Source organism: Rana temporaria, chromosome 3 (assembly GCF_905171775.1).
Source record: "Rana temporaria chromosome 3, aRanTem1.1, whole genome shotgun sequence".
NCBI classification, from domain to species: Eukaryota; Metazoa; Chordata; class Amphibia; order Anura; family Ranidae; genus Rana; species Rana temporaria.
In genome coordinates this window covers 335,573,469-335,597,526 of record NC_053491.1, presented here as the reverse complement: position 1 = coordinate 335,597,526, position 24,058 = coordinate 335,573,469, and the positions used below count along the sequence as shown (strand labels likewise).

General features: G+C 45.6%; 1 protein-coding gene across 1 annotated transcript; it reads left to right on the top strand.

Moving 5' to 3' along the window:
* Window positions 1-5,813: 5,813 nt before the first annotated feature.
* Window positions 5,814-23,652, top strand: LOC120932572 (zona pellucida sperm-binding protein 4-like). The gene is made up of 12 exons (XM_040345056.1): window positions 5,814-6,015; window positions 10,736-10,857; window positions 13,776-13,872; window positions 14,117-14,275; window positions 14,887-15,077; window positions 16,848-16,945; window positions 17,010-17,137; window positions 22,640-22,829; window positions 22,909-23,059; window positions 23,138-23,216; window positions 23,304-23,408; window positions 23,489-23,652. The coding sequence occupies exons 1-12, from the start codon at window positions 5,847-5,849 to the stop codon at window positions 23,617-23,619; spliced, it is 1,620 nt and encodes a 539-aa protein (XP_040200990.1). The 5' UTR covers window positions 5,814-5,846; the 3' UTR covers window positions 23,620-23,652.
* Window positions 23,653-24,058: the final 406 nt, after the last annotated feature.

Sequence of the window (24,058 nt, the reverse complement as noted above, 5' to 3'; positions counted from 1 at the left end):
AAGGAACAATCATTAATTCAGTTGGTTGTTTAAGCTGACACAGCAGGGCACGTGTCGGTGGAACTGTCCATTGGAGGGAGCCAAAGATCATATAAACTCATACATGTGATATAACTGTCTGTATTCATTTATATAGTCGTTTGCTATTTTGGGGAGTTGGGTGAGACCTGGTGGAGAGGTATCCCACTGCTGGCATCATTGCATTGGGGAATTGCTCCACTGTGTACTTACTCAGGTCCGACCTCAGGTTGTGTTACTAGGACCTTTTTGTATAGCCTAATTCTGAGCCTGTTATAAACCTCTATACCATTGACTTTTAGGCCCTGTACACACGATCGGACAAAACCGATGTTTTGTCAGTCCAAACCGACCGTGTGTGGGCCCCATCGGTCAGTTGTCCTTCGGTCCAAAAAAAGAGAACTTGCTTTAAAATTGAACCGATGGATGCCTAACCGATAGGTCAAAACCGATGGTTAGTACGCAAAAGCATCGGTTCAAAACCCGCGCATGCTCAGAATCAAGTCGACGCATGCTTGGAAGCATTGAACTTCATTTTTCTCTGCACGTCTTTGTGTTTTACGTTACCGCGTTGGACTCGATCGTTTTTTTAACTGATGGTGTGTAGGCACATCAGACCATCAGTCAGCTTCATCGGTTAACCGATGAGAACGGTCCGACGGACCGTTCTCGTCGGATGGACTGATCGGGTGTACGCGGCCTTACAGTCAAACGTTACATGTATAACCTCTGTTTATTTTCTTTACCAAGTAAACTACTCAACCTTGGTTTACCTATCTCTTGTGTGAGACTTTGTCTGTTGCATGTGTGGAGCAGGAAACCAGCAACAAGGTAACAGTTTTCCTTTACACATATACTGGTGTAGTACTTTATGGTATTACTGTGGTTCTCTACTGCTAGTGGGTCCCACAATCAAGTTATTATCTAGGTGTGCCAGGGGAGGGTTCGAGCGAAATTTCTGGGGTTGACAGGCAGAGTGCAGACCCAAAACAAACCAGCAGCTCCTACGGGGGTAGTGCTATATATATATATATATATATATATATATATATATATATATATATATATACACAGTATCTCACAAAAGTGAGTACACCCCTCACATTTTTATAAATATTTTATTATATCTTTTCATGTGACAACACTGAAGAAATTACACTTTGCTACAATGCAAAGTAGTGAGTGTACAGCTTGTATAACAGTGTAAGTTTGCTGTCCCCTCAAAAAAACTCAACACACATATCTAAACTGCTGACAACAAAAGTGAGTACACCCCTAAGTGGAAATGTCCAAATTGGGCCCAATTAGCCATTTTCCCTCCCCGTTGTCATGTGACTCGTTAGTGTTACAAGGTCTCAGGTGTGAATGGGGAGCAGGTGTGTTAAATTTGGCGTTATATCTCTCACGCTGATCTCTCATACTGGTCACTGAAAGTTCAACATGACACCTATTTGGCAAAGAACTCTCTGACGATCTGAAAAAAAGAACCAAAGACCATTCAGTAGTTTAACAGGACAGGTTCCACTCAGAACAGGCCTAACCATGGTCAACTAAAAAAGTTGAGTGCACATGCTCAGCGTCATATCCAGAGGTTGACTTTGGGTTGAAAGGGTGGGGGGTCACCCTGTCAGTGCTCAGACCATACGCCGCACGCTGCATCAAATTGATCTGCATGGCTGTCGTCCCATAAGGAAGTCTCTTCTAAAGATGATGCACAAAAAGCCTGCAAACAGTTTGCTGAAGACAAGCAGACTAAGGACATGGATTACTGGAACCATGTCCTGTGGTCTGATGAGACCAAGCTCACTCACTTTTTATCACTAAAGATCAACTTATTTGGTTCAGATGATGCAAAGCCTGTGGCGGCAACCAGGTGAGGAGTACAAAGACAAGTGTGTCTTGCCTACAGTCAAGCATGGTTAAGGGAATGTCATGGTCTGGGGCTGCATGAGCGCTATCAGAACTCTACAGTTCATTGAGGGAACCATGAATGCCAACATGTACTGTGACATACAGAAGCAGAGCATGATCCCCTCCCTTCAGAGATTGGAACACAGGGCAATATTCCAACATGATAATGACCCCATATACACCTCCAAGACGACCACTGCCTTGCTAAAGAAGGTGAGGGTAAAGGTGATGGACTGACCAAGCATGTCTCCAGACCAAAACCCTATTGAGCATCTGTGGGGCATCCTCAAACAGAAGGTGGAGGAGCGCAAGGTCTCATCATCGTCATGGAGGAGTGGACGAGGACTCCAGTGGCAACCTGTGAAGCTCTGGGGAACGCCATGTCCAAGAGGGTTAAGGCAGTGCTGGAAAATAGTGGTGGCCACACAAAATATTGACACTTTGGGCCCAATTTGGACATTTTCACTTAGGGGTGTAATCACCTTTGTTACCAGCGGTTTGCCCCCCCCCCCCTCCCCAGCTTCCTGGGACACATTACAGGTCCCAGAAGACTGCAAAACCATTCAAAAAGCGAAGCGCGGCTCGTTTATGCCTAGTGGGAAGCTGGCTGTGAAACCACAAGGCTTCACTGCCAGTGTATCTTAGTTAAGATGCCAGGACCTTAAACCTATTGAACATTTGGCTCAGATGAGGACAGCACTGGACCCCTGGACAGGTAAGTGTCCTTAAAATGCAACTGCTAGAGTATGTGCAGCTGCTGACTTTTCAGGGGGAGACTGGAGTTCCTCTTTAAAGAGTTACATAGTTAGTCAGGTTACAAAAAGTCCATATTGTTCAACCATGAAGTAAATTAAATAAAAAATATCATACAATCCAATATGCCCATTATATACCCACAGTTGATCCAGAAGAAGGTGAAAAACCCCAGCAGAGCATGATCCAATTTGCTACAGCAGCGGAAAAAATTCCTTCCTGATCCCCCGAGAGGTAATCAGATTTTCCCTGGCTCAACTTTACCTATAAATCTTAGTACCCAGTTATACATTTAGGAAAGTATCCAGGCCTTTCTTAAAGCAATCTACTGAGCTGGCCAGAACTACCTCTGTAGGGAGTCTATTCCACATTTTCACAGCTCTAAAGCCCTGTACACACAATCGGATATCTGATGGAATCCAATCCGATGGATTTTTTTCGTCGGATATCCAATGAAGCTGACTTTCATCTTGCCTACACACCATCGGTCAAAACGCGGTGACGTAAAACACTACGACGTGCTGAGAAAAATGAAGTTCAATGCTTCCGAGCATGCGTCGACTTGATTCTGTGCATGCATGGATTTTTGACTGATGGGCATCTACTCAGACGATCGTTTTTTTCTATTGTTTTTTTATCCATTGGAAAATTTTAAAACATGATCTATTTTTTTTCACCAATGCAAAACAAACCTATGGGGCCCACACACGATCAGTATGTCCGATGAAAGCGGTCCATCGGTCTGTTTTCATGAGACAAACCGATCACGTGTAGAGGGCTTTACTGTGAAGAAACCTTTCTGTATTTGGAGATTAAATCTCTTTTCCTCTAGACGTAAAGAGTGCCCCCTTGTCCTCTGTGTTAACCATAAAGTGAATAACAACACCAGTTCACTATATGGACCCCTTATATACTTGTACATGTTGATCATATCCCCCCTTAATCTTCTCTCCTCAAGAGTGAATAAATTCAGTTCCTCTAATCTTTCCTCATAGCTGAGCTCCTCCATGCCTCTTAGTTTGGTTGCCCTTCTCTGCACTTTCTCCAATTCCCCGATATCCTTTTGAAACTGGAGCCCAAAACTGAACTGCATATTCCAGATGAGGTCTTACTAATGATTCAGAATGGTTCAGAAATGCTGCATTAGATGGTGGAAGTGTGTTTTGTTCTGCAAACTGAGCACTAGATGGCAGCAGCAGAATGTTGTATTGTATAATTTAGACAGTATTAACAGCAAAGAAGATGCGTGCCAAATATACTGTACTGTAGGTGCCGTTCCTTATTGCGCCTGGATAGGAGAATGGCAGCCACTAATCTCACAATATCAACTCCTGCCTCACTGTCACCCTAGAAAAGATGACCATCGTGGTTTTATATCTTTTTTACATGTACAGTTTTTATATATTAAATGTTGATCCTAGGAGAAGACACTCTTAAAATCCAGCTTTATTTTTGGGCATGAAAGAAATGGTAGAGAAAAAGACAAATTCTGTCAAAGACCAGTATCATGTCAATATTTACTTAAACAACATGGAAGAGATTAAAGTGATATTAAGTGATATTAAAGGCAACTTTTTTTGTCCTAAAATAAAAAGATGTTATACTTACCTGCTCTGTGCAACAATATTTTTAAGAGGGCACCCGTGTGCGCATGCTCCAGAGTTGGGCTGTGTGCGTCCATAGATGCACACAGCATGGCTCGGCCACTCCCCCTGCTCCCTCCTCAAAGGATTTGTCTGACAGCAGCAGAAACCGAATGCAAGGGTACAGGGTGTACATTCATACTCAGTCGGGTCGAGTATTCCTGCATGGCGGCCTTAGCCTTGTCCCAGGGCATTGATGAAAATGGCACAAAAGTAGTAAGTGATCCTGCTACAGGTGCCTAGCCTCGCTTGGCACCCAATGAGAAGGGAAACGTGGAAGGAACGTGACAACCACCTTTTTGCCCTACCCTAAGGCCCCTTTCAGACTGGGGCGGAAGCCGCGGTGGAGGTATAACGCCGCTAAAAATAGCGGCGCTATACTGCCGGGATTGCCGCGGGAATCAGCCGCTAGCGGTGCAGTATTAACCCCCGCTAGCGGCCGATAAAGGGTTAATACCGCCCGCAATGCCGCGGTTTCCCATTGTTTTTAATGGGAAGGAGCGGTATACATGCCGCTCCTCTCACCGCTCCAAAGATGCTGCTGACAGGAAATTTTTTTGTCTCCCGCCAGCGCATCGCCTCAGTGTGAAAGCCCTCGGGCTTTCACATTGAGTCTGCAGTGAAGGAGTTTTTCAGGCGGGATAGCAGCGCTATTTTTAGCGCTGTACCGCCTGAAAAACTCCTCAATGTGAAAGGGGTCTTACAAGCGTTTGCATGGAGAGGAAAAAATATCACTAGCACGTTCAGGAGAGGAGCTTTTTTTTGGGCAGAAAAGACACAGAGTACACATAAATGAGCATAAATGCTAGACATTTAGGCGTGTTCATGCGTTTGCTTGTTAGTGCATTGTAATGGTCAGAATAAATTATTTTTTACTGTTTTGTTTAAGCAGCTTTTCTACTGAGAGGAGAAAAGGTGTTCAGAGGAGGTGAGCGAATGTTCATGATGTATTCGCACAGCAACAGAGAACTGCTGTAGTGCTCATTTTCCTGCTGTGATAGGGCCGTAGGGGGCAGTGTGGTGCGCGATTTAGCATATCACACGACTCCCTTTTAGTTTTGTACAACTTTTTTTTAAACTGTACAAAATGTACATTTACGGCAATGTACTGCAGTGGGATGTGCTGCGTTGCTGTACATTGCTGTGCGATTCGGCCCAATGAACTGCGATAAAACACAGATTTTTATCGCAGCACAGCCATAGGCTGCATAGCAGTGTGAATGGGACACATAGGAATTTTTTTCCTTTTGTGTCCCTGTGGTGCCAGACATTTTACCATGCTGTAAAACGGCTGTCATAGTATATAGTGTGAATTGACCCTCACTGTGCAGGAGGCCATAGACTTTACAGCCTGTCAGCAGAGGGGCTGCATGATGATGTGCCTGTGCCAAAGGCCAAATTGTATTAGGATCACCTGTGTGCATATTACTCCCTGTTCAAACAGATTGAAGCCCTGCCCTCTCTGCAGACTATAAATCTCTGGTCAGGGCTGAACCTCAGCATTGGAAGCAGTGTAAAAAAATGTTTTATTTTAGGGCAGGAGTAGGGTTAGCACTGCTGCTTTGGAGTGTGGCATGGCTGTTGTGTGATGCGAAAGGATATTGGGAGAATTCATCTCACCTCCACTGTTCTCCGAACGAAATGGAGTTATTGTTTTCTATCTCTGCTGAAGATGCTGTGTTTGTGCTTGGTAAGTTGTTTTTAAAACTACACTCGCTTCCCTTATTGTGGGTGAAGGGGTGGAAATTGCCAACCATAGTTATGTTCATAATACCAATTTCTATAGAAGCCTTGGTAATATTTATGCAATCGTCTGCAGGTGGAAAGCCCTATACAAAGAAATGAGAGGTTGCCAGTGCACACAATTGTTCTCCTGCAGAAAATAGTAAATTGCTGCTAAAGTTCTATATAGCCAGCCATGCATGGATCAAAATTCATCTAGTTCAGCAGGGAGCAGCCAAATTTCAGTGTATAGATAGGCTGGCTGCACGGAAATCATTTGGCCAATTAACGTTTTAACAAAATTTCTGCACAATCAGCGCAGCTGGCTATAGTGCAAGTCTCCCTGCTGTCAGAACACAATAGCTCAGCAGGAGTGGTCCCCCCCCCCCCCATCCACCTTTAATAGGTCAGTTGTGCTTTTGGGTTTGGGTCGTGGAGCGGGATTGGAACCCCCTGTCAGTTTTTATTGCTGTCCTCATTAAAAAGATTCACCTTATTTGTCCTGTTTTACCATTGTCATTGAAAGTAAAAAAAAAAATCCAAATGGGGTCTAGTTCTGGATTCCCTTAATCTACAGGAATTTCCTCACTTCCTGTTTTGGCTATAGGACAGGAAGTAAAGGCTAATCTCTCAAATGGGACACAGATGTCAAAAATAAACCCTGTGTGTGTGTGTGTCCTTGCCAGTTTGCTCCCTGGATTTCAAAATCAGGTTGCAAATGTACAAACTGTCATTTAGGTTGCATAAAGCAGAGTTCTGGCTGTTGTGTTAAAAGACTTTTTTTAATACTTTCCCCACAATCTAGCGATATGGCTGCCTGGGTACTAGGTGCTGTATGCAGGCAACCCCTTTGTCTATTGGGATGCTGCATTGACACAACTACAACTCCCAACTTGCCAGCTGTGTGGGTGAGCAGCCCCAAACACTGTTAACTGGGATACGAAGCTGTTGTTGTGCAGCCATTCTAGCCCAATAGACATGGGCTGCCTGCATATAGAACCTGGCGACTTAAAGGGTCACTAAAGGAAAAAAAAATTTAAGCTAAATAGCTTCCTTTACCTTACTGCAGTCCTGGTTTCATGTCCTCATTGTTCGCTTTTGCTCTGTTGCTGTAATTCTGCTCTTTTCTGGACACTTCCTGGTTGTCTGTTTCCTGATCACCACAGTACTGGGAGATTCTAGTTTTGTTTTCCTAACCATCACTCTCTATGGCTCTGTCCAGCAGAGGCATTAAATTACATGCAAAAACTAAGCTAGCTGCAAAAACAAAAGTGAAACTAGAGGCACATTATATGATTGATTTTTATCTATTTTTAATCGTTTTTAAAAGGAATCAGTTTACAGGGTATTGAGACATAATAGTTAACAGTCATTTTTCCTTTAATGACCCTTTAAGCCACATAAGGGGTGCTCTTTCATGTGCTACAGGTGTTGATGCCTGTCTGCATGAGCCTCCACATGAGAAGATGATAAATTACGATCGGCAGACGTTCACACTGTAGCTTAAGGTTTGATTCACGTGTGTGTGTGTGTGTGTGTGTGTGGCGCCTGGCTACTTCCAAGGTAACCGGTGCTATTGAAATTTAAGGGATAATCAGAGTGTAAGTGACTGATTCCAATTGCAACCATTTGATTAGGGTCTCTGTTTCAGCTTGGCTGTGCTGTGGGCTCATTCTGTTGTGTTGGGGTGTTTTCCCGGTGCGGTAGGTGGCAGCAGTAGAGCTGAGGTTTGGGTGTTCTCTCCCAGCGACCAATCAGGAGGTTTGGGCATGCTGGGAGAGGGTACTTATGAGGCAGACGCCATTTTGTGCTGTTTTCCTCCCTTTTCATCTCTACCCATTTCATCACCTGTTAACTCTTTTACCGGGCTGGGTAATAAAGTGCACATAAAGAGACATTTATTCGTGGACATTCCTTTACTGCTGCTGTGCGCATCATTCATTCCTGGACATTCGGAGCGAGCCATGAGGTAGATCTGCCACCCCTTTCAATAACCAGCGGCTCCTTTCGGGGGTGAGCGCTACATGTACATCCATGCAAAGGGTTATGTATGCACTACCCCCGAAGGAGCGGCTGGTTTGATTTGGGTGGCACACTACCTCCCTTCTGCCGTCCAGGGTACTGGATGAAAGCTGTAATAAAGTTAATGTCCACACTGTTTTTTTCTGTGCTTTATTTCCCAATGGGTAAAAGTAGTACTAGGTGAGGGGAAAGAAGAAATGGAAGATGGCGGATTCAGGGTTAACTGGAAACGGTCCTGCTTCCAACGACAACTTTCTTCGCTATTCTAGCCAGAGTGGGTACAGTGCACCAGTATAGGCCTCTCACCGGCCTAGCAGCCGGAGTGTCACTTGGAGCTTTAGCGAAGTCCCTGCCACAGACCTTCCCAAAGGGTAGAGATATTCTTGGTCGGAAATCCTTCTCAAACTGGATTTAGCACCCGGATCTCCTTCAAACAACTTTTGTAATTTCAGGACTGGTAGGCGACCATCATCCAGCCTCCCAGAAACAATGGGTCCTTCGACGGGCCTCTTCCGAAATGCCAGCCTCGTGCTTGGTATTCCCCCTGGACAAGTTCTTGATCGGTCGGCTTCCTCCCTCGGGACGGACAGCGCAGGACCCATTGCAGACCCAGTCTACCCACCGGGCCTGCAGGTAATTTAGTTGCTCCAGACGAAAGTGGTCCCAGAGCCAGAAACACTCAAACACCCCCCCCCCTCCCCGGCCAGGAGGGCCACACACAGGGGTGTTAGGACGTCTGCCCAGGCGGATGGCGGCGAGGACAACGACCCAAACTAATGGCGTCTGCCCCTAAATGCCTCTGCACAGCGAGGCGATCAACCCTCCTGGTTGGCTGCCAAAGAGAAGCATCCACATGACCCTGACCTCACTGTTGCCACCTGCTGTCTAGGGGGATGAGAGTCCCCAGACAACAAGCATGGGCAACACAGTACAGCCAAAACTGGCTCGGAGGCCCTAAATTTTGCCAAATAAACATGGTCAGAGGCAACTAATGGCCCGTACACACGATCCGAATATCGTACATAGGATCGTACGACTTTTTTCGCTTAATAGTCGCAAGTAAAGTGAAATAGGTTATAAAGTCACAAATTCTCGTACGACCAAAAAAAATAATCGGAAGTGATGTCATGTGTTGTAATGTATTTGTATTGTCGGACGACAACTGTACTGACTAAACGAAAATCGTACGATCTTACATCGTACGAGGAAAATTTTCGTGCATGTCCGATCGAAAAATATCGGATGAACAGTCGTGATCGGCTCTCGAAAGTAGTGTACACACGATCCGAAAATCTTACGATTCTTCATCGGATGATCGTTTTCGTCCGATATTCGGATCGTGTGTACGGGCCATAACTCTGACCTCCTCTATATTTACAGCAGCACCTGCTATAAAAGTAGCCAGGTGCTACATCTATTTGGATGATGCATGGTCGCAGCCATTTGTTCCACTCTTGACAGCCATGTAGGCACATGTCCTGAAAGTAGTCTGCAGTTGGAGCCACAAGGCCACATCTACATGGCTGTCAAACTGGGACCAGTGGCTACATGTATGTATGCAGCTGCTGCATCCAAATACCGACATAAGAACGGACAATGTATGCCCATGTAAATGCCGTGTGTGTGTGTGTGTGTGTGTGTGTGTGTGTGTGTGTGTGTGTGTGTGTGTGTGTGTGTGTGTGTGTGTGTGTGTGTGTGTGTGTGTGTGTGTGTGTGTGTGTGTGTGTGTGTGTGTGTGTGTGTGTGTGTGTGTGTGTGTGTGTGTGTGTGTGGGTGTGTGTGTGTGTGTGTGTGTGTGTGTGTGTGTGTGTGTGTGTGTGTGTGTGTGTGTGTGTGTGTGTGTGTGTGTGTGTGTGTGTGTGTGTGTGTGTGTGTGTGTGTGTGTGTGTGTGTGTGTGTGTGTGTGTGTGTGTGTGTGTGTGTGTGTGTGTGTGTGTGTGTGTGTGTGTGTGTGTGTGTGTGTGTGTGTGTGTGTGTGTGTGTGTGTGTGTGTGTGTGTGTGTGTGTGTGTGTGTGTGTGTGTGTGTGTGTGTGTGGTGTGTGTGTGTGTGTGTGTGTGTGTGTGTGTGTGTGTGTGTGTGTGTGTGTGTGTGTGTGTGTGTGTGTGTGTGTGTGTGTGTGTGTGTGTGTGTGTGTGTGTGTGTGTGTGTGTGTGTGTGTGTGTGTGTGTGTGTGTGTGTGTGTGTGTGTGTGTGTGTGTGTGTGTGTGTGTGTGTGTGTGTGTGTGTGTGTGTGTGTGTGTGTGTGTGTGTGTGTGTGTGTGTGTGTGTGTGTGTGTGTGTGTGTGTGTGTGTGTGTGTGTGTGTGTGTGTGTGTGTGTGTGTGTGTGTGTGTGTGTGTGTGTGTGTGTGTGTGTGTGTGTGTGTGTGTGTGTGTGTGTGTGTGTGTGTGTGTGTGTGTGTGTGTGTGTGTGTGTGTGTGTGTGTGTGTGTGTGTGTGTGTGTGTGTGTGTGTGTGTGTGTGTGTGTGTGTGTGTGTGTGTGTGTGTTTTGACGGGGGACTGTAGGCCTTGGTTTTAAGGACTGAAATACTGTGGAGGGCTTCTGACTTGTTTACCAGTCTTGGACTTTTTATATGTACTGTATGTGAGAAGACACTGGTGCTAGTCAGCCTTTATGTCAAACCATAATTAAAATGCATCTTGCTAACTGGCATGTTCTGTTCAGATTTCCAGGATGAATTTCAGAGTCTAGAAAATGACTCTGCTTGCGGGCTCTGGGTAGGGCAGAGACCTAACAACATGATTGTGGTTGGTGCTGCCTATGATGGATGCTACGTAAGAGAAGTGGTAAGCATTACATGTGTTTGTGTTTAATATCCTGTCCTGAGCCAACTTAAAATTGGCCAGTTGTCCTAATTGGAATTCAGAAAAAATGCTAAACTTGTTCTGAGCAATGTTAGTTGGTGGTAAATTCTTGAAGCCCTTTCACAGTGCCTGAAAAAGCTGGTAAAGCGCCGCTAATACTAGCAGTGTAGGGTGTGTGGTTGTGTGGTTTTTTTTTTTTTTTTTTATATACCCTGCCAGAGCAGCACACTCTGGCTTTCACACTGGGATTGTAGATAAGGCTTTCTTTCAGGCGATGTTTTTGGAGCTAAAGCGCCTGGAAAAACACCAGTGTGATAGTTTAACCCCCGGACCATATTGCTGCCCAAAGACCAGAGCACTTTTTGCGATTCGGCACTGCGCCGCTTAAACTGATAATTGCGCGGTCGTGTGACATGGCTCCCAAACAAAATTGGCTTTTTTTTTTTTTTTTCACAAATAGCTTTCTTTTGGTGGTATTTGATCACCTCTGCGGTTTTTTAGTTTTTGCGCTATAAACAAAAATAGAGCGACAATTGAGAAAAATTATATTTTTTGCTATAATATCCCCCAAAATATATATAAAAAAATGTTTTCCTCGGTTTAGGCCGATACGTATTCTTCTACATATATTGCATAAAAAAATCGCAATAAGCGTTTGATTGGTTTGCGCAAAAGTTATAGCGTTTACAAAATGGGGGGGGGGTAGTTTTTTTGGCTTTTTTTTTTTTTTTTTTTTTTTCGGTACTGTGACATTATGGCGGACACTTGACACCTTTTTGGGACCATTGGCATTTTTATAGCGATCAGTGCTATAAAAATGCCACTGGCAGGGAAGGGGTTAACACTAGGGGGCAGGGAAAGGGTCAAGTATGTTCCCTGGGTGTGTTCTCACTGGGGAAATGACTGATTGCTGTTAATACATTGGTCTAACAGTCTCCAGGTGATACATTGTATGAACAGATGGTCAGGCATTTCTCCCCTGATGGGACCGGTGTTTACACACACAGCTCCCGATCCCCGCTCTGTAATGAGCGATCGCGGGTGTCCGGCGGCGATCGCGCATACCCCTATTGGCTGCTGGGCCAGGTGACATATAGCTACGTGCTCTCGCCCAGCAGAGCCGACCTGCCGCTGTATAACTGCGGCGGCTGGTCGGCAAGCAGTGAAGACGTCTAACCTTTTTCTCTTTGGAGAGAAGGAAGTACTGAACTTTTGTATGCTGCAGTGAACAGTTTCATTTTTCTCTTTGGTGGCAATGTCATAAGGGACCTCCCTCGAAGTATAATTTGTGTCTTCACTTCTGTTGTGTCCAGGATGTAAATAAAGGGAATATTCTATTGCTAATTAACTTGACACTTTTCGCTTCTCAAACTAAAATGTTGTCTCTACACGCATGGTGATATAATGTGCCTGTGCTGTCTGTAGGGACGGGGGGGGGGGGGGGTGTAAAATAATTGTAACTTGCCCAATATAAGTACCTCATGAGTCGTGGTGGATGAAGAGGCTTTTGGGCCTAGATCATCAGGTTTTTGAGCAAGCAGGCTCCGACTCCAGAGATGACTGAGTTTAGTGTCGCGTTACCCCTGCAGGAGCTGCTTGTGAATGAAGGTATCTCCCAGCCAGGCATACCAAAATTTTTCCACCACACGCTGGAGTCAAACAGTCCTTGCAGCTTTGTTTTTATTAGGCAAATTTTAACTTTGATAGGGTTGTGGGTATAATGGGATGCCCACTTGATCAAAAAACAGAACTCTTCAGGGACAAACTATATCAGTAGTGGCAAACCAGATGTTTTGGAACTTTATTTCCCATGATGCTTTAACTACACTGCAGAGTGCATGAGCATCATGGGAAATGTAGTTCCAAAACATCTGGGGTGCCAAGGTCTGCCATCACTGAACTATATGCAGCCTTTATATACACTTCTCCCTTTAGCACAATCTTGCTTGTAGAGCAACTCCCAGGACCAGCTGGCATAGTTTAGATGGTCTAACAGTCTCCATTAGACTTGTAGCAAATACCCTTTAAAGGCAGGGACTGTGGTTGTGTAGCAAAAGTCCCAGTGCTCAGCTGTCCTACTCCTGTGACTACTGATCCCAGCATTGCCAGCCCTCCTGGCTGCAGCTGGCCCTCCTGGCTAAGACTCCAGTCTTTCCAGACTGCTTGCACTCAGTCATCTGACTGCAACTTCCTTGAGCTTTGCCTGGCTGTCCACAACCTTGCTCCTGTACCTCTGTTCAGGACACTTTTGTAGAGAAGGTCCCTTCTGCGTCCATGGTCACTCAACCCCCCCCCCCCCCCCGACTAGGGACTCCCTCAAGGACCACCGATGGCCTAACACGCTCCACTGGAGTTGCTCCCCAAGGCTTCTGTTAGGTAGGCTGCTGCATGGGGCTCCCATGGTTTCTAATGGGGGGGGGGGGGGGGGGCTCTATCCTTAACCCGGGGGGGGGGGGGGGGGGTTGGAAGATTTATTGATACACCCTGGCAAGTTGGAGCAGGGGGGGTAGATTTAAAGTACCTATGTTTTAGCCAAAAAATAACTTAAAAGCTGCCAGGTACAGCAGGGCCAGTTGTACTGGCCTATCGGCAGCCCTGAGGGGACCTGACAACCCATCTGTTGGGGATTAGTAAGGGCCCTCAGAATACTATAGGCAGCTCCTCATCTCCACTTCAATCCTAGCATCTTCTACCAGTTTCTAGAAGTAAGGGGATGTACCAGATTGCTGCCTGTGAGTCATACTGGCCTCCCTGTGTCACTAAAACCCTAACCTAGGAAAAACAGACCTGCCAAGTCTGACAATGTACAGAGACTCACTTGCACACTAACTAGGGGATGCTACAGTTGGTGAATTTTATAAATGCTTACTCAAAAAAAAAAAATTGTTCCTTTTTGATAGGATGAAGAGTATATGATGGTCCTGCTTCTAGAAGAAAATGGGACCGATACAGTTGAGCAGCAACACAAGATGGAGAAAAAATGCCCAATACAGAATGGTAACATAAATCATGTTTTGTAAATAGGAATCCTAATGTCCTATTCCTCTGAAATGAAGAGCTGTTTGGCTTGCTTACCCTACTTTGGGTGGTCACCGGGACACAGTAAGGGGAAATGGAGAACAACCTAGTAGTTTAGATTCTTTGCTTCTATTCAAAACCAAAGCTTTTCTGTACCTTGAAGTTCTAACTGCATGGAAGTAGATGTACTGGTCATTGTTGGAAGCTATTCTTTCTTGTTTAGAAGCTATGGATGCCCCTAGCCCTGCCGTCTGCTCTGCCGTCAGTCAAGTGGACAAACTGGCCTGTGCTGAAACTCCTGTAACTAGAGACATCTGTGAGGCGATGGGATGTTGCTATTCCTCAAATGATGCCACAATGCCCTGTTTCTTTGGCAACAAGTGTAAGTGAGCTATTGCTTTTCACTCTAAAGATGTGGGGTTGGGGATAGTATGCCCATGGCTAACTTGTAGAGAACTTTATTGATCCATTCTTGCAGTTGCTAGCATCTCAGCCTTGGCTAAGGAAATTACTTGACCTGAAGCCCACTCAAGAACAAGCTTGGCCAAATATTGGTTTAAGTTTTTCAATGGTTAATTTGAGTGACTTTCTAATGTATTCTTTATCTTGCCCTGTTGGTAACTATAGACATGTGCACTGCCGAAAAATGTGTTAATTTTTTTAAATTTTTTTTTTTTTTTTGGGCTTGAAATTTCCCATTTTCGAACTTTTGATTTTTCAATTTTCCAACTTAATTTTGAAAAATTTGACAATACAAAATTGCAAAATTCGAAAATCTAAAATTGGAAACTTAATGAATTGCACATGTCTATTAACCAAGCCATACTTTTAAGCATTTCCAGGGTTGGTATAAGACTTGCCTTTTGGGCTGTTCTGCCACAATCTGAGGTGGGATTCATCCATTCAAAATAGCCTAATGTCCAGAATATTCTGTAGACTTATGACTTGCTTGCAAATGTGATCTATATACTGACACACATCTGTTTCCTACAGTGACCACACAGTGTTCACTTGATAACAGCATGGTGATTGCAGTGTCCAAAGATCTGACCAAGCCATCTTTGCTTCTGAACTCGGTCCATGTGATTGGTTTGGACAAGTCCTCCTGTTCTCAGCTTTCAGTGGCTACAAGTGACTCCTTTGCTGTGTTCAGATTTCCGTTATCCTGTGCTAATGCATATGAGGTGGGTATTGCAATATATCTATCAACTGGCGTTTGGTCATAAAGTCTGCCACAGTCAGTCATGGTACCTGCAAGGCTAACCTCTAGCATATTCAATCATAATTGGTGGTACTGAGATTGGAGGGTCACCGATGCTTGTAGTAACTTTTTGGGCCAAATATATTAAAGGGGTTGCAAAGTTTTTTTTTTTTTTTTTTTTTTTTTTTTTTTTTTTAAATGGGTTCCTTTAAGCTAGTGCATTGTTGGTTCACTTACCTTTTTTCCTTCAATTTCCCTTCTAAATGTTTTTTTGTCTGAATTTCTCACTTCCTGTTCAGGTTCAATAAGCTGTTCTAAATTAATTTCCACCACTCGGATGATGGTGTAAAGTTTACTGAGGAGAAATGGGAAGTGAGAAATTCAAACAAAGGGGGGGGGGGACATTTAGAAGGGAAATTGAAGGAAAATGTAAGTGAACCAACAATGCACTAGCTTAAAGAAACCTATTTAGAAAATAAACAAACCTTTACAACCCCTTTTAACTCTGCATTTATAATTAAACTGATTTTCGCTCGAGCTGTGACCTCACATGGTGAAGCTAAAAATGGGTCGCTTCACTACTTGAAAATGAGGATAATCACTTTATCTTAAACTGGCATGGTGTCATGAGATGGCTTCTATTGGTCATACTAGTAGTACCCAATATTGCACAACTTCAACTTACTCCTGTGGTCATCTAGAACATGCTTACTTTAAACGTGTGTGTGTGTGTGTAAAAAAAATAATCAAATTTCAGAATCTTTTAAACTTTGTTACTGTTCAGATACATTTGAATATCTCAAAGAACAATGTGTCCCTTTCAATTCAAAATGAACTGCACATGTCTAAATTATTGCATACAGTACAAACTGGATTCACACCTTTGCAAGTGTTTGTGTGCATGGGCGTAGCATAAGGGGTTGCAGGGGTCACAATTGCAACCCTGCCCCCTAGCTCCCTGTCATTATCATATTCTCCACAAAGCCTAGCTTTGATCTGCCCTAGGAGCCCCACAGCCACGCTTCTGGACTTCCACAGTCCACACGCCTCTGTGTTCATTGGCTGGGGAGAAGCTCTGAGCCATTTCCTGTGTAGAGGAGCACGGAATGAGAACAGCCCAGGATGGGTAAGTATCTGTGCTGTGTGCTGGCAACATGGAATGGTAATCGAGCTCTGAGTTAGAGTGCCGTCCTGTAGAAACGATGGGACTGATCTCACTGGTGAGGTAAGACATCGCTCAGTGTCCCCTAGTCACCAGCTGGGATTCTCTGTACCCCCCCCCATGTCCACTTATCCCACTTCCCTGAAAACTGGGGGGGGGGGGAAAGCCACACACCCATCAGGAAGTGACCACCCCCCAACACCTACCAGCACTGACCAAGGAAACTTCAGAAACTGCTAAAACAAATCTCTCTTAACACCTGAGGGGCTACAGGCTTCATATTTTGTCACATGGTGTTGCACCTCCTCTGCCCAGCATGCTATGCCCAGCTGCTGAGCTCCTTTCCCATTACAGTACTCTATACTGCTTCTCCTCAGCAGGGCTGAAATCACATTCCTTTACAAGTCAGCCACAATCTGGGGGGGCCCCAAGTCAACTTTTGCATCAGGGCCCACAAGCTTTAAGCTACACGTGTGTGTGTGTGTGTGTTTCCTAAAGGAGGAATTTGCATAGCACAAAAAAAAAAATTGAGCATTGGTGTAAAAGCTCACTGCCTGCCTATTCTGACATTTCCTCCTAATTTCATACCAGGTGCCTGGTAGTCCAATGACCTATGAGACAACTATTGAAGCTGTAAGGGGAATACAGACATGGCAGGGATCTTCTATCACTAGGGACAGTACAATGAGGTAAGATGACTAAACCTGTTAAAAGCATAGTAAAGCACTGGTATCTAATGCTCTGTTTATCTAGGGTGACTGTGCGCTGCAGCTACATTCAGTCGGGCACCGTACCGCTGGCTGTGACAGTGAACACCTTGCCACCACCTCTTCCTGTTAGTACATCTGGACCTCTTGAGCTAGAAATGAGGATTGCAAAAGGTGAGATTATGGTCCATAAAAAAAAAAAAAAAAACTTGTTGCACAAAATGCCATGAGCAAGCCAACATGCTGCTAGTCTATTGTCTATGTTGGTGTAATGCAGAATTAACCATGTACACTTGGCATGGCAAAGTGGATCTTTCAGTAAATTGTCTCCTATACTTTGTAGTGGAAAAGTGCCACATACAAAAAGATATAACCTTTAAGGTGCTATATACACAGGTCATTTCTCATCCCTTATTTCAAATCAATGTAACCAATTTTTTTGGTAACTTGTTAAAATTTGGTTAGCGGTGTAACGTCTACCAGGCCCATCGCTACAGGACAGGCAAAGCAAACAATTGCTTGGGGCCCCCAACTTCCCCTTTCAGGCTGAAGCCTGGCCGAGCTCCTCTTTCCTCGCTCCTCTTCTTTCCTCGCTCCTTCTTTCCTCCTGTATATTTCATGCTATGCTGGGGCACTAGTGATTCATCTTGCCCCACCATCACCCCTTCCATCCACCCGGCTGTTGGTTTTCTGCTTGGTGTGGTTCTGCGCTGTGCGTGCATGGGGGGGGGGGGGCCTCCATGTCCATTTTGCTTGGGGGGGGGCCCCCCCTAATTCCTTCAAACGGCCCTGACGTCTACTTATGCCTCCAATGGACACTTCTGCATACAGTTGGCACAGAGGTTCAGCCTGGTGCCTTTTCCACAATGGGGAATGGTATGGGCTTGACCTGATCCCCAGAATTCATATAGACTGCCAAATATTCTGTAAGGGTCTTATGCATTCTAAGGTGGTGTAACATGCACCAAAATCAAAGTATGTGTCTAGAACTTGTACTCTACTGTGGCACAAGTCTTGCACACTTTCTAAATCAACATAACACTTTCATAAAGTCTGCCCCAGTTCTCTGTACGAGAGGTTGGTTTTAAAGTGATCTTAAAAGGGGGGGGGGGGTTACAAATTTGTCATACTTGCCTCCACTGTGCGGCTAGTTTTGCAGTGGCCCCGAACCTCCTCTTCTGGGGATCCCTTGGTGGCTCCTCGCATCAGACCCCCCCCCCCTTCCCGTAGGAGAAACACTCTTCCAGGAGGTTGCCTTGTGGGTGCGCTACAGAGTCCAGCATTTGCATCTATAGACACGAATGCCGGACTTGGCCCCGGCACTCATGTCATTGGATGCGTGAAGGTGAAAAAAACAAGGATTCACAAGAGCTTTAATTTGCTCCACTTATGAACTTTCAATGTGACTTTTTCCACATTTGCTGCACCACAATGAGAAATGGCTTGTTGTCTAACTGAATTTGGTGCTCAAGTCACTGCAAAACTAAATGTTTTGCAGATCCTTCATGAATTTGGCACAATATATTAAAGCAGGTGGAGGGGTGTAAGGGGAAAATATTTGAGTCTCACCCCCCCCCCCCCCCCCCCCTGCTGATTCAGTAAATTTGACCACTGATAGATGATTAGTCTAATTTTTTTTTAACGGGGAGAGACCAGATTAATATAAAAAAAAAAAATGTGGGTGTTTAAAAAAAAACAAAAAAAACTAGTGCCCCCCCCCCTCCAGGATTTGATGGGCTTCTTGTTCATGTGATTGTGTACGTGGCCTCCCATCATTGTCTCGTGATGTGGTAAATTTGTCCTGTCCTCTTGCCAGAAAAACTCCGCCAAAGCATAATGTTTCCACCTCCCATGTTTGATGGTATTCTTCGGGGGTCATAGGCAGCATTCCTCCTCCAAACACGTTGCTTTGATGCAAAAGCTCACTTTTGGTATCATCTGACCACAACACTTTCACCAGTACACCTCTGAATCATTCAGATGTTCAATAGCAAACTTCAAACAAGCCTGTACATGTGCTTTCTTGAGCAGGGCAACCTTGCAGGCCTTCATGGTGTAGTGTTGCAAATTGTTTTCTTGGTGACTATGGTCCCAACTGCCTTGAGATTGTCAAGATTCTCTTGTGTAGTTCTGGGCTTATCCCTCCCCATTCACATGATCAGTGCCGCTGATGGAAATCATGGGGCCCCGTACAGCATACCTGATGAGGCCCCCTTCAGCTCCACCCCTGATCCCTCCTTCAGCCACACCCTTGGCCCCTTCCCAGACCCCGCCTTGAAACAAAGAGCAGATTTGTCTACAAGTGATATTTATTTTTTCTCCAGCCAGTTATAAGTTTTATTATCCAGGGTGCAGAGTGTATGGTGGTGGGTGGTATGAGAGGGGTGCGGAGTGTATGGAGGTGGGTGTGAAGTCTATGGAGGCATGTAGTATGTACATGAGAGGGGTGCAGAGTGTATGGAGGGGGTGGTATGTACATGAGGGGTGCAGTGTATGGAGGTGGGCAGTATCAAATACACCATTGGTCACTGATGAATTGGTGACCAATGGCAGTTAAACCCCCTCTGTGCTGCATTAGTGACACCAGTGTCAGTGTTTATGAACCCTTTCATGCTGCACCACCAGGCCCGGACTGGCCATCGGGCAAACCGGGCATTCGCCCGGTGGGCCGCGGCCACGAGAGGCCGCAAGTCGCGGGGCACAAGTCTCTTTAAACCCGCGCCGCTCATCAAGCCTCTCCGCGGCCTCCCGGGTGGACGTAAACACAGGGGGGAGGAGCTAGATGAGAAGCCTTCGGCCTCTCCACGGCCGGGGGGCGTGACTGCGAGGGAGAGGAGCCAGAGTGGACACCTGTTGCTCCTTACACCGGCCCGGATATAGCAGAAAACGTGAGTGCAGCCCCCCCCCTCCTGTAATCTGGATAGGAGGAGCAGTGGGGGCGGCTGCATATAAAAAATCTTTTTCTGTCTCCCTTCTGCTGTATTGGAATGCTTGAGGCTGCGGGAGGTAGAGGAGAATCAGGCATTCCAATACAGCAGAAGGGAGATTGAGAAAATGATTTTTTATATGCAGCCGCCCCCACTGTTCCTTCTACACCTCTCATACACTTTGCCTCCTCGTGATCTCCCCAGTGCTTTCTGCCACCCCCTCCCAGTGCTTTCTGCCACCCCCTCCCAGTGCTTTCTGCCACCCCCTCCCAGTGCTTTCTGCCACCCCCTCCCAGTGCTTTCTGCCACCCCCTCCCAGTGCTTTCTGCCACCCCCTCCCAGTGCTTTCTGCCACCCCCTCCCAGTGCTCTCAACCTCCCCCCCCCCAGTGCTCTCAACCTGCCACCCCCCCAGTGCTCTCCACCTCTCCCCATGGTCTCCACCACCCTCCCTGTGCTCTCCACCTCCCTGCATGCTCTCTGCTGGAGGTGTCAGTTAGCATGTCATGGGCTGCCTAATCCAAAATGCCCGGGCCTATTTTTTGTCCCAGTCCGGGCCTGTGCACCACGTAGTGGAAATAAACACTGACACTGGTGTGACTAATGCAGCACAGAGGGGTTAAATTTAACTGCCACTGGTCACCAATGCATAAGTGGCAGTACATTAACCCCCTCCATGCTGCATATTGAAAATACCATTGCAAAGTAAACCCCCCCCCAAAGTGTTAACTTCAGGGCAGTCTGTTAACATAGCAAAGCCACTGTGACAAGTTTGACAACACTGCCTTATGTAAGGTTTTTAGCCACCCTCTGCAAACTTACTTGCACTGGGGCTTCACTGGCTCCTTGTAGGTCTTTGCAGCAACAGCCTCTCCTCGGCTCTCTCTCATCCCGGCATGTAAATGACGTCACGCCGGGCGGGACTAAGAAGCTGTCAGGCGGAGAACAGCGGAGGGAGACGAATCTCTCCGCGGCGCCAGCCAGGGAAGGACAAGCTGGCCGGCCGGGACTAGATTCAGCAGAGCCGGAGCGGGCGCGCAAGAGAAGAGATACTGTTCCGTGCTCGAAATAGAGGAAATAGTCCCGTCCTGCTGGTGCTGCCGCCTACTTAAAAAAAAAAGAAAAGAAGAAAAAGTAGAAAGCAGGGGGGGGGGGTGACTAGCGGTCAGGGGTGCTGTGGAGGTTTTTTTTTTTTTTTTTTTTTTTTTTTTTTTTTAAAATAACATTAGTTACTTCTGACTGTCGAGGCTGCCCGGGCCCCCCTGCTAGCCTGGCCCGGTACAACAGGGCCAGTTGTACTGACCTATCAGCGGCCCTGCACATAATCATTGAAAGTCCACAAGGTGAGATCAACTGGGAGATTGACTGACTGTTTTGTTTCATTTGCGAATAATAGCACCAACTTTCACCCTCACCAAGCTGCTTGGCGATAAGCTTATAGCCCATTCCAGTCGTGTGTAGGTCTATAATATTGTCCCTGACATCCTTAGAAACCTTAGAAAGCTCTTTGGTCTTGGCCATGGTGGAGAGATTGGAATCTGATTGCTTCAGTGGACAGGTGTCTTTTGTTACAGGTAACAAGCTGAGATCAGGAGCACTCCCTTTGAGTGCTCCTACACTCAGCAAGATTTCTGGCTCCCAGGTGTCTTCTATACAGGTAATGAGCTAATTGGGGATCAAATGCTTAATTCACTCATTAAAATGCAAATCAAATTTTACTTTTTGTTTCTGTCTCGCTGTTAAATCTACCATTAAAATTATAGACAATTTGTTGGTGGGCAAATGTACAAAATCAACAGGGGATCAATTACACCCCCCCCCCCCCCTCCCATACTTGCAACATTTCAAACTGGGAATAAACATGAATAAGGGTGTGTCGGTGTACTTGGCTGTCACTTCTGACAACTGGGGTTCTGTTTACCAAGCTCACTATGGAGCAAGCCTAACTGCAGTCCTCCAAGGCACTGTTTCCCAGTGACTCAACTCCAGGAGCCAGCAGGATTGCAGAACAGTGCACTCGTCTCATCCCAACTGCAGCCCATATCTGCTCAGGCTAGCTGTTGAGCAGACAGGAGGGAGGATAACTGCTGTAAAGTCACTCAGACTGATATCCTAGCTTCCATAAAACCTTTAGGATGTCCCTCTCCGATAAATGCTGATGGGTGTCTTTTGTGCAAAGGCTGCTTGGTTTTTCTTTGTTGCATTAGCAGCCTACTTTAAATGCTTTTCAATCTTAATGCCAGGAACCTGGAGCTTGGGTCCAATGTCCACTAAAACACTTTTGTAAGCAGATAATGCTGTATAGAAAATCTCCTGATCATGTGTTAACCTGTAAATATGCCTGGTTGGTTTTTTCACTCCGGCGCATGGCGTGCCTATGCATTTATATAACTGGACAAAAGTACAAAAGCCCCGACCCGTAACTAGCATTTGCAGTGAGGCACATTACTGTATTTTTTTTTTTTTTTTTTTTTTTTGCCAATGTAGAGTGGGGGTATGCCCCCCCAATTGGCTGTATCCCAGTGCTGACCGGAAGAGAATTTGTAACGTGAATATATAAAGCTGAAGACCGCCGATATGCATGGAAAACATACACATGGAGATTTGTATCATCTGAGCCTGTTCACTACACTGGGTATATGGGGACTTGCCTGCAATTCATACAACTTGTATGTTGCAAATCTTTTAGTTATGGGTGGGAGAGAAATGCTTGTGGTCCTGCATGTGTAACTGTTCTTTATGTAATGCAGATCTTGCCTATGGATCATACTACAGTGAGGGGGACTATCCTGTGGTCAAAGTGCTCAGAGAACCGGTCTACCTGGAGGTCCGCATCATACGGAGAACGGACCCAAACCTGTTCCTGGTCTTAAATGACTGCTGGGCCACCAACTCTGCAGATCCTACACTCCTTCCTCAATGGCCCATATTGTTTGACAGGTGAGAAACCGGTAGCACAAAATGATCTAGAATACCTTTTATGTAGAACTCTTCTTTTAAATGATTTATTATCTTTCAGTTGCCCTTTTGATGGAGACAACTACATTAGCAGGCTGATTTCTGTTGGAACGGCTTCACTGGTTGTACCTTTACCAAACTACTACAAGCGTTTTCTTGTAAACACCTTCACATTTGTTGACTTCAGTACTCGGCTTGCCCTTGAAGGCCTGGTAAACACTTTTTTTTTTTTTTTTTTTATTATTAAATATTTAATCCTCCCTGTGGTTTAACTGTTGACCTGTTTGCAGGTATACTTTCACTGCAGTGCTTCTGTTTGTGTTCCTTCTACCATGGACAACTGTGAGGCTTCTTGTGGGCAAAGGAGAAGTGAGTATTTTTATACAGGGGGGGGGGCGGCGCCCAAAAGGGAAACCCTTGTTTGTTCTGGGAAACCTATTTATCCCAATTTTTCAGGGAGAATGGCTGAACGCCAGGATCTGACATCTCTGAACACAGTGACTTCTCAAGGACCTGTTGCATTCATTTCTGAGCATGATAAAGAAATGCTTAAACTAGAAGGTGTGTGTGTGTGTGGGGGGTTCTCCATTGTGGCTGTAAGACTTTTATTTTATTTACTTTTTTTTTTTTTTTTTTTCCAGGTACTGATCCCACACAGCACTCCAGATTGGACCTGGTCAGAGCACTAGTAACTGCTGGAGTTGTTGGGTCTGTGGCTTTAGCTGTTCTAGGCTTATGGATGCGTCACAGGAGTCAAACCATGCGACTTTAAAACGGCAAATGCTTAAATAAACCTTTTTCCATAGCTGGCTCTGGTTTTTATTCCACCGTGGCACTAAAGAGGCCACCGTGGCACTAAAGAGGCCAAATTTGTGTCTTTCAGAAATGAACTCTCTCCTACAAATGGGTATTATGCAACATGTGCTGGGAGTAGACTTTTTGTTTTTGGCCAAAAAAACGAATCTGGGGCAGAGCCTAAATGTGTGGTTTGACTAATGTTGCTCTGATAACAGTTGGTAGGAAGGAATTACACTTGTCGGGTTACAGTATCACTTGGACTGTTGCTGTGATGCCCTATGAGGTTTGGGAAAGACAGCCAAATCTTGTCAGGTGTTTCTTTTTTTTTTTTAAAAAAAGGAGCTTGTGACCTGTATCTCACTGGAAGTGAGGGAGAAAACCAATGGGGCTGGGGGTTCCCAAGAGGGACACAA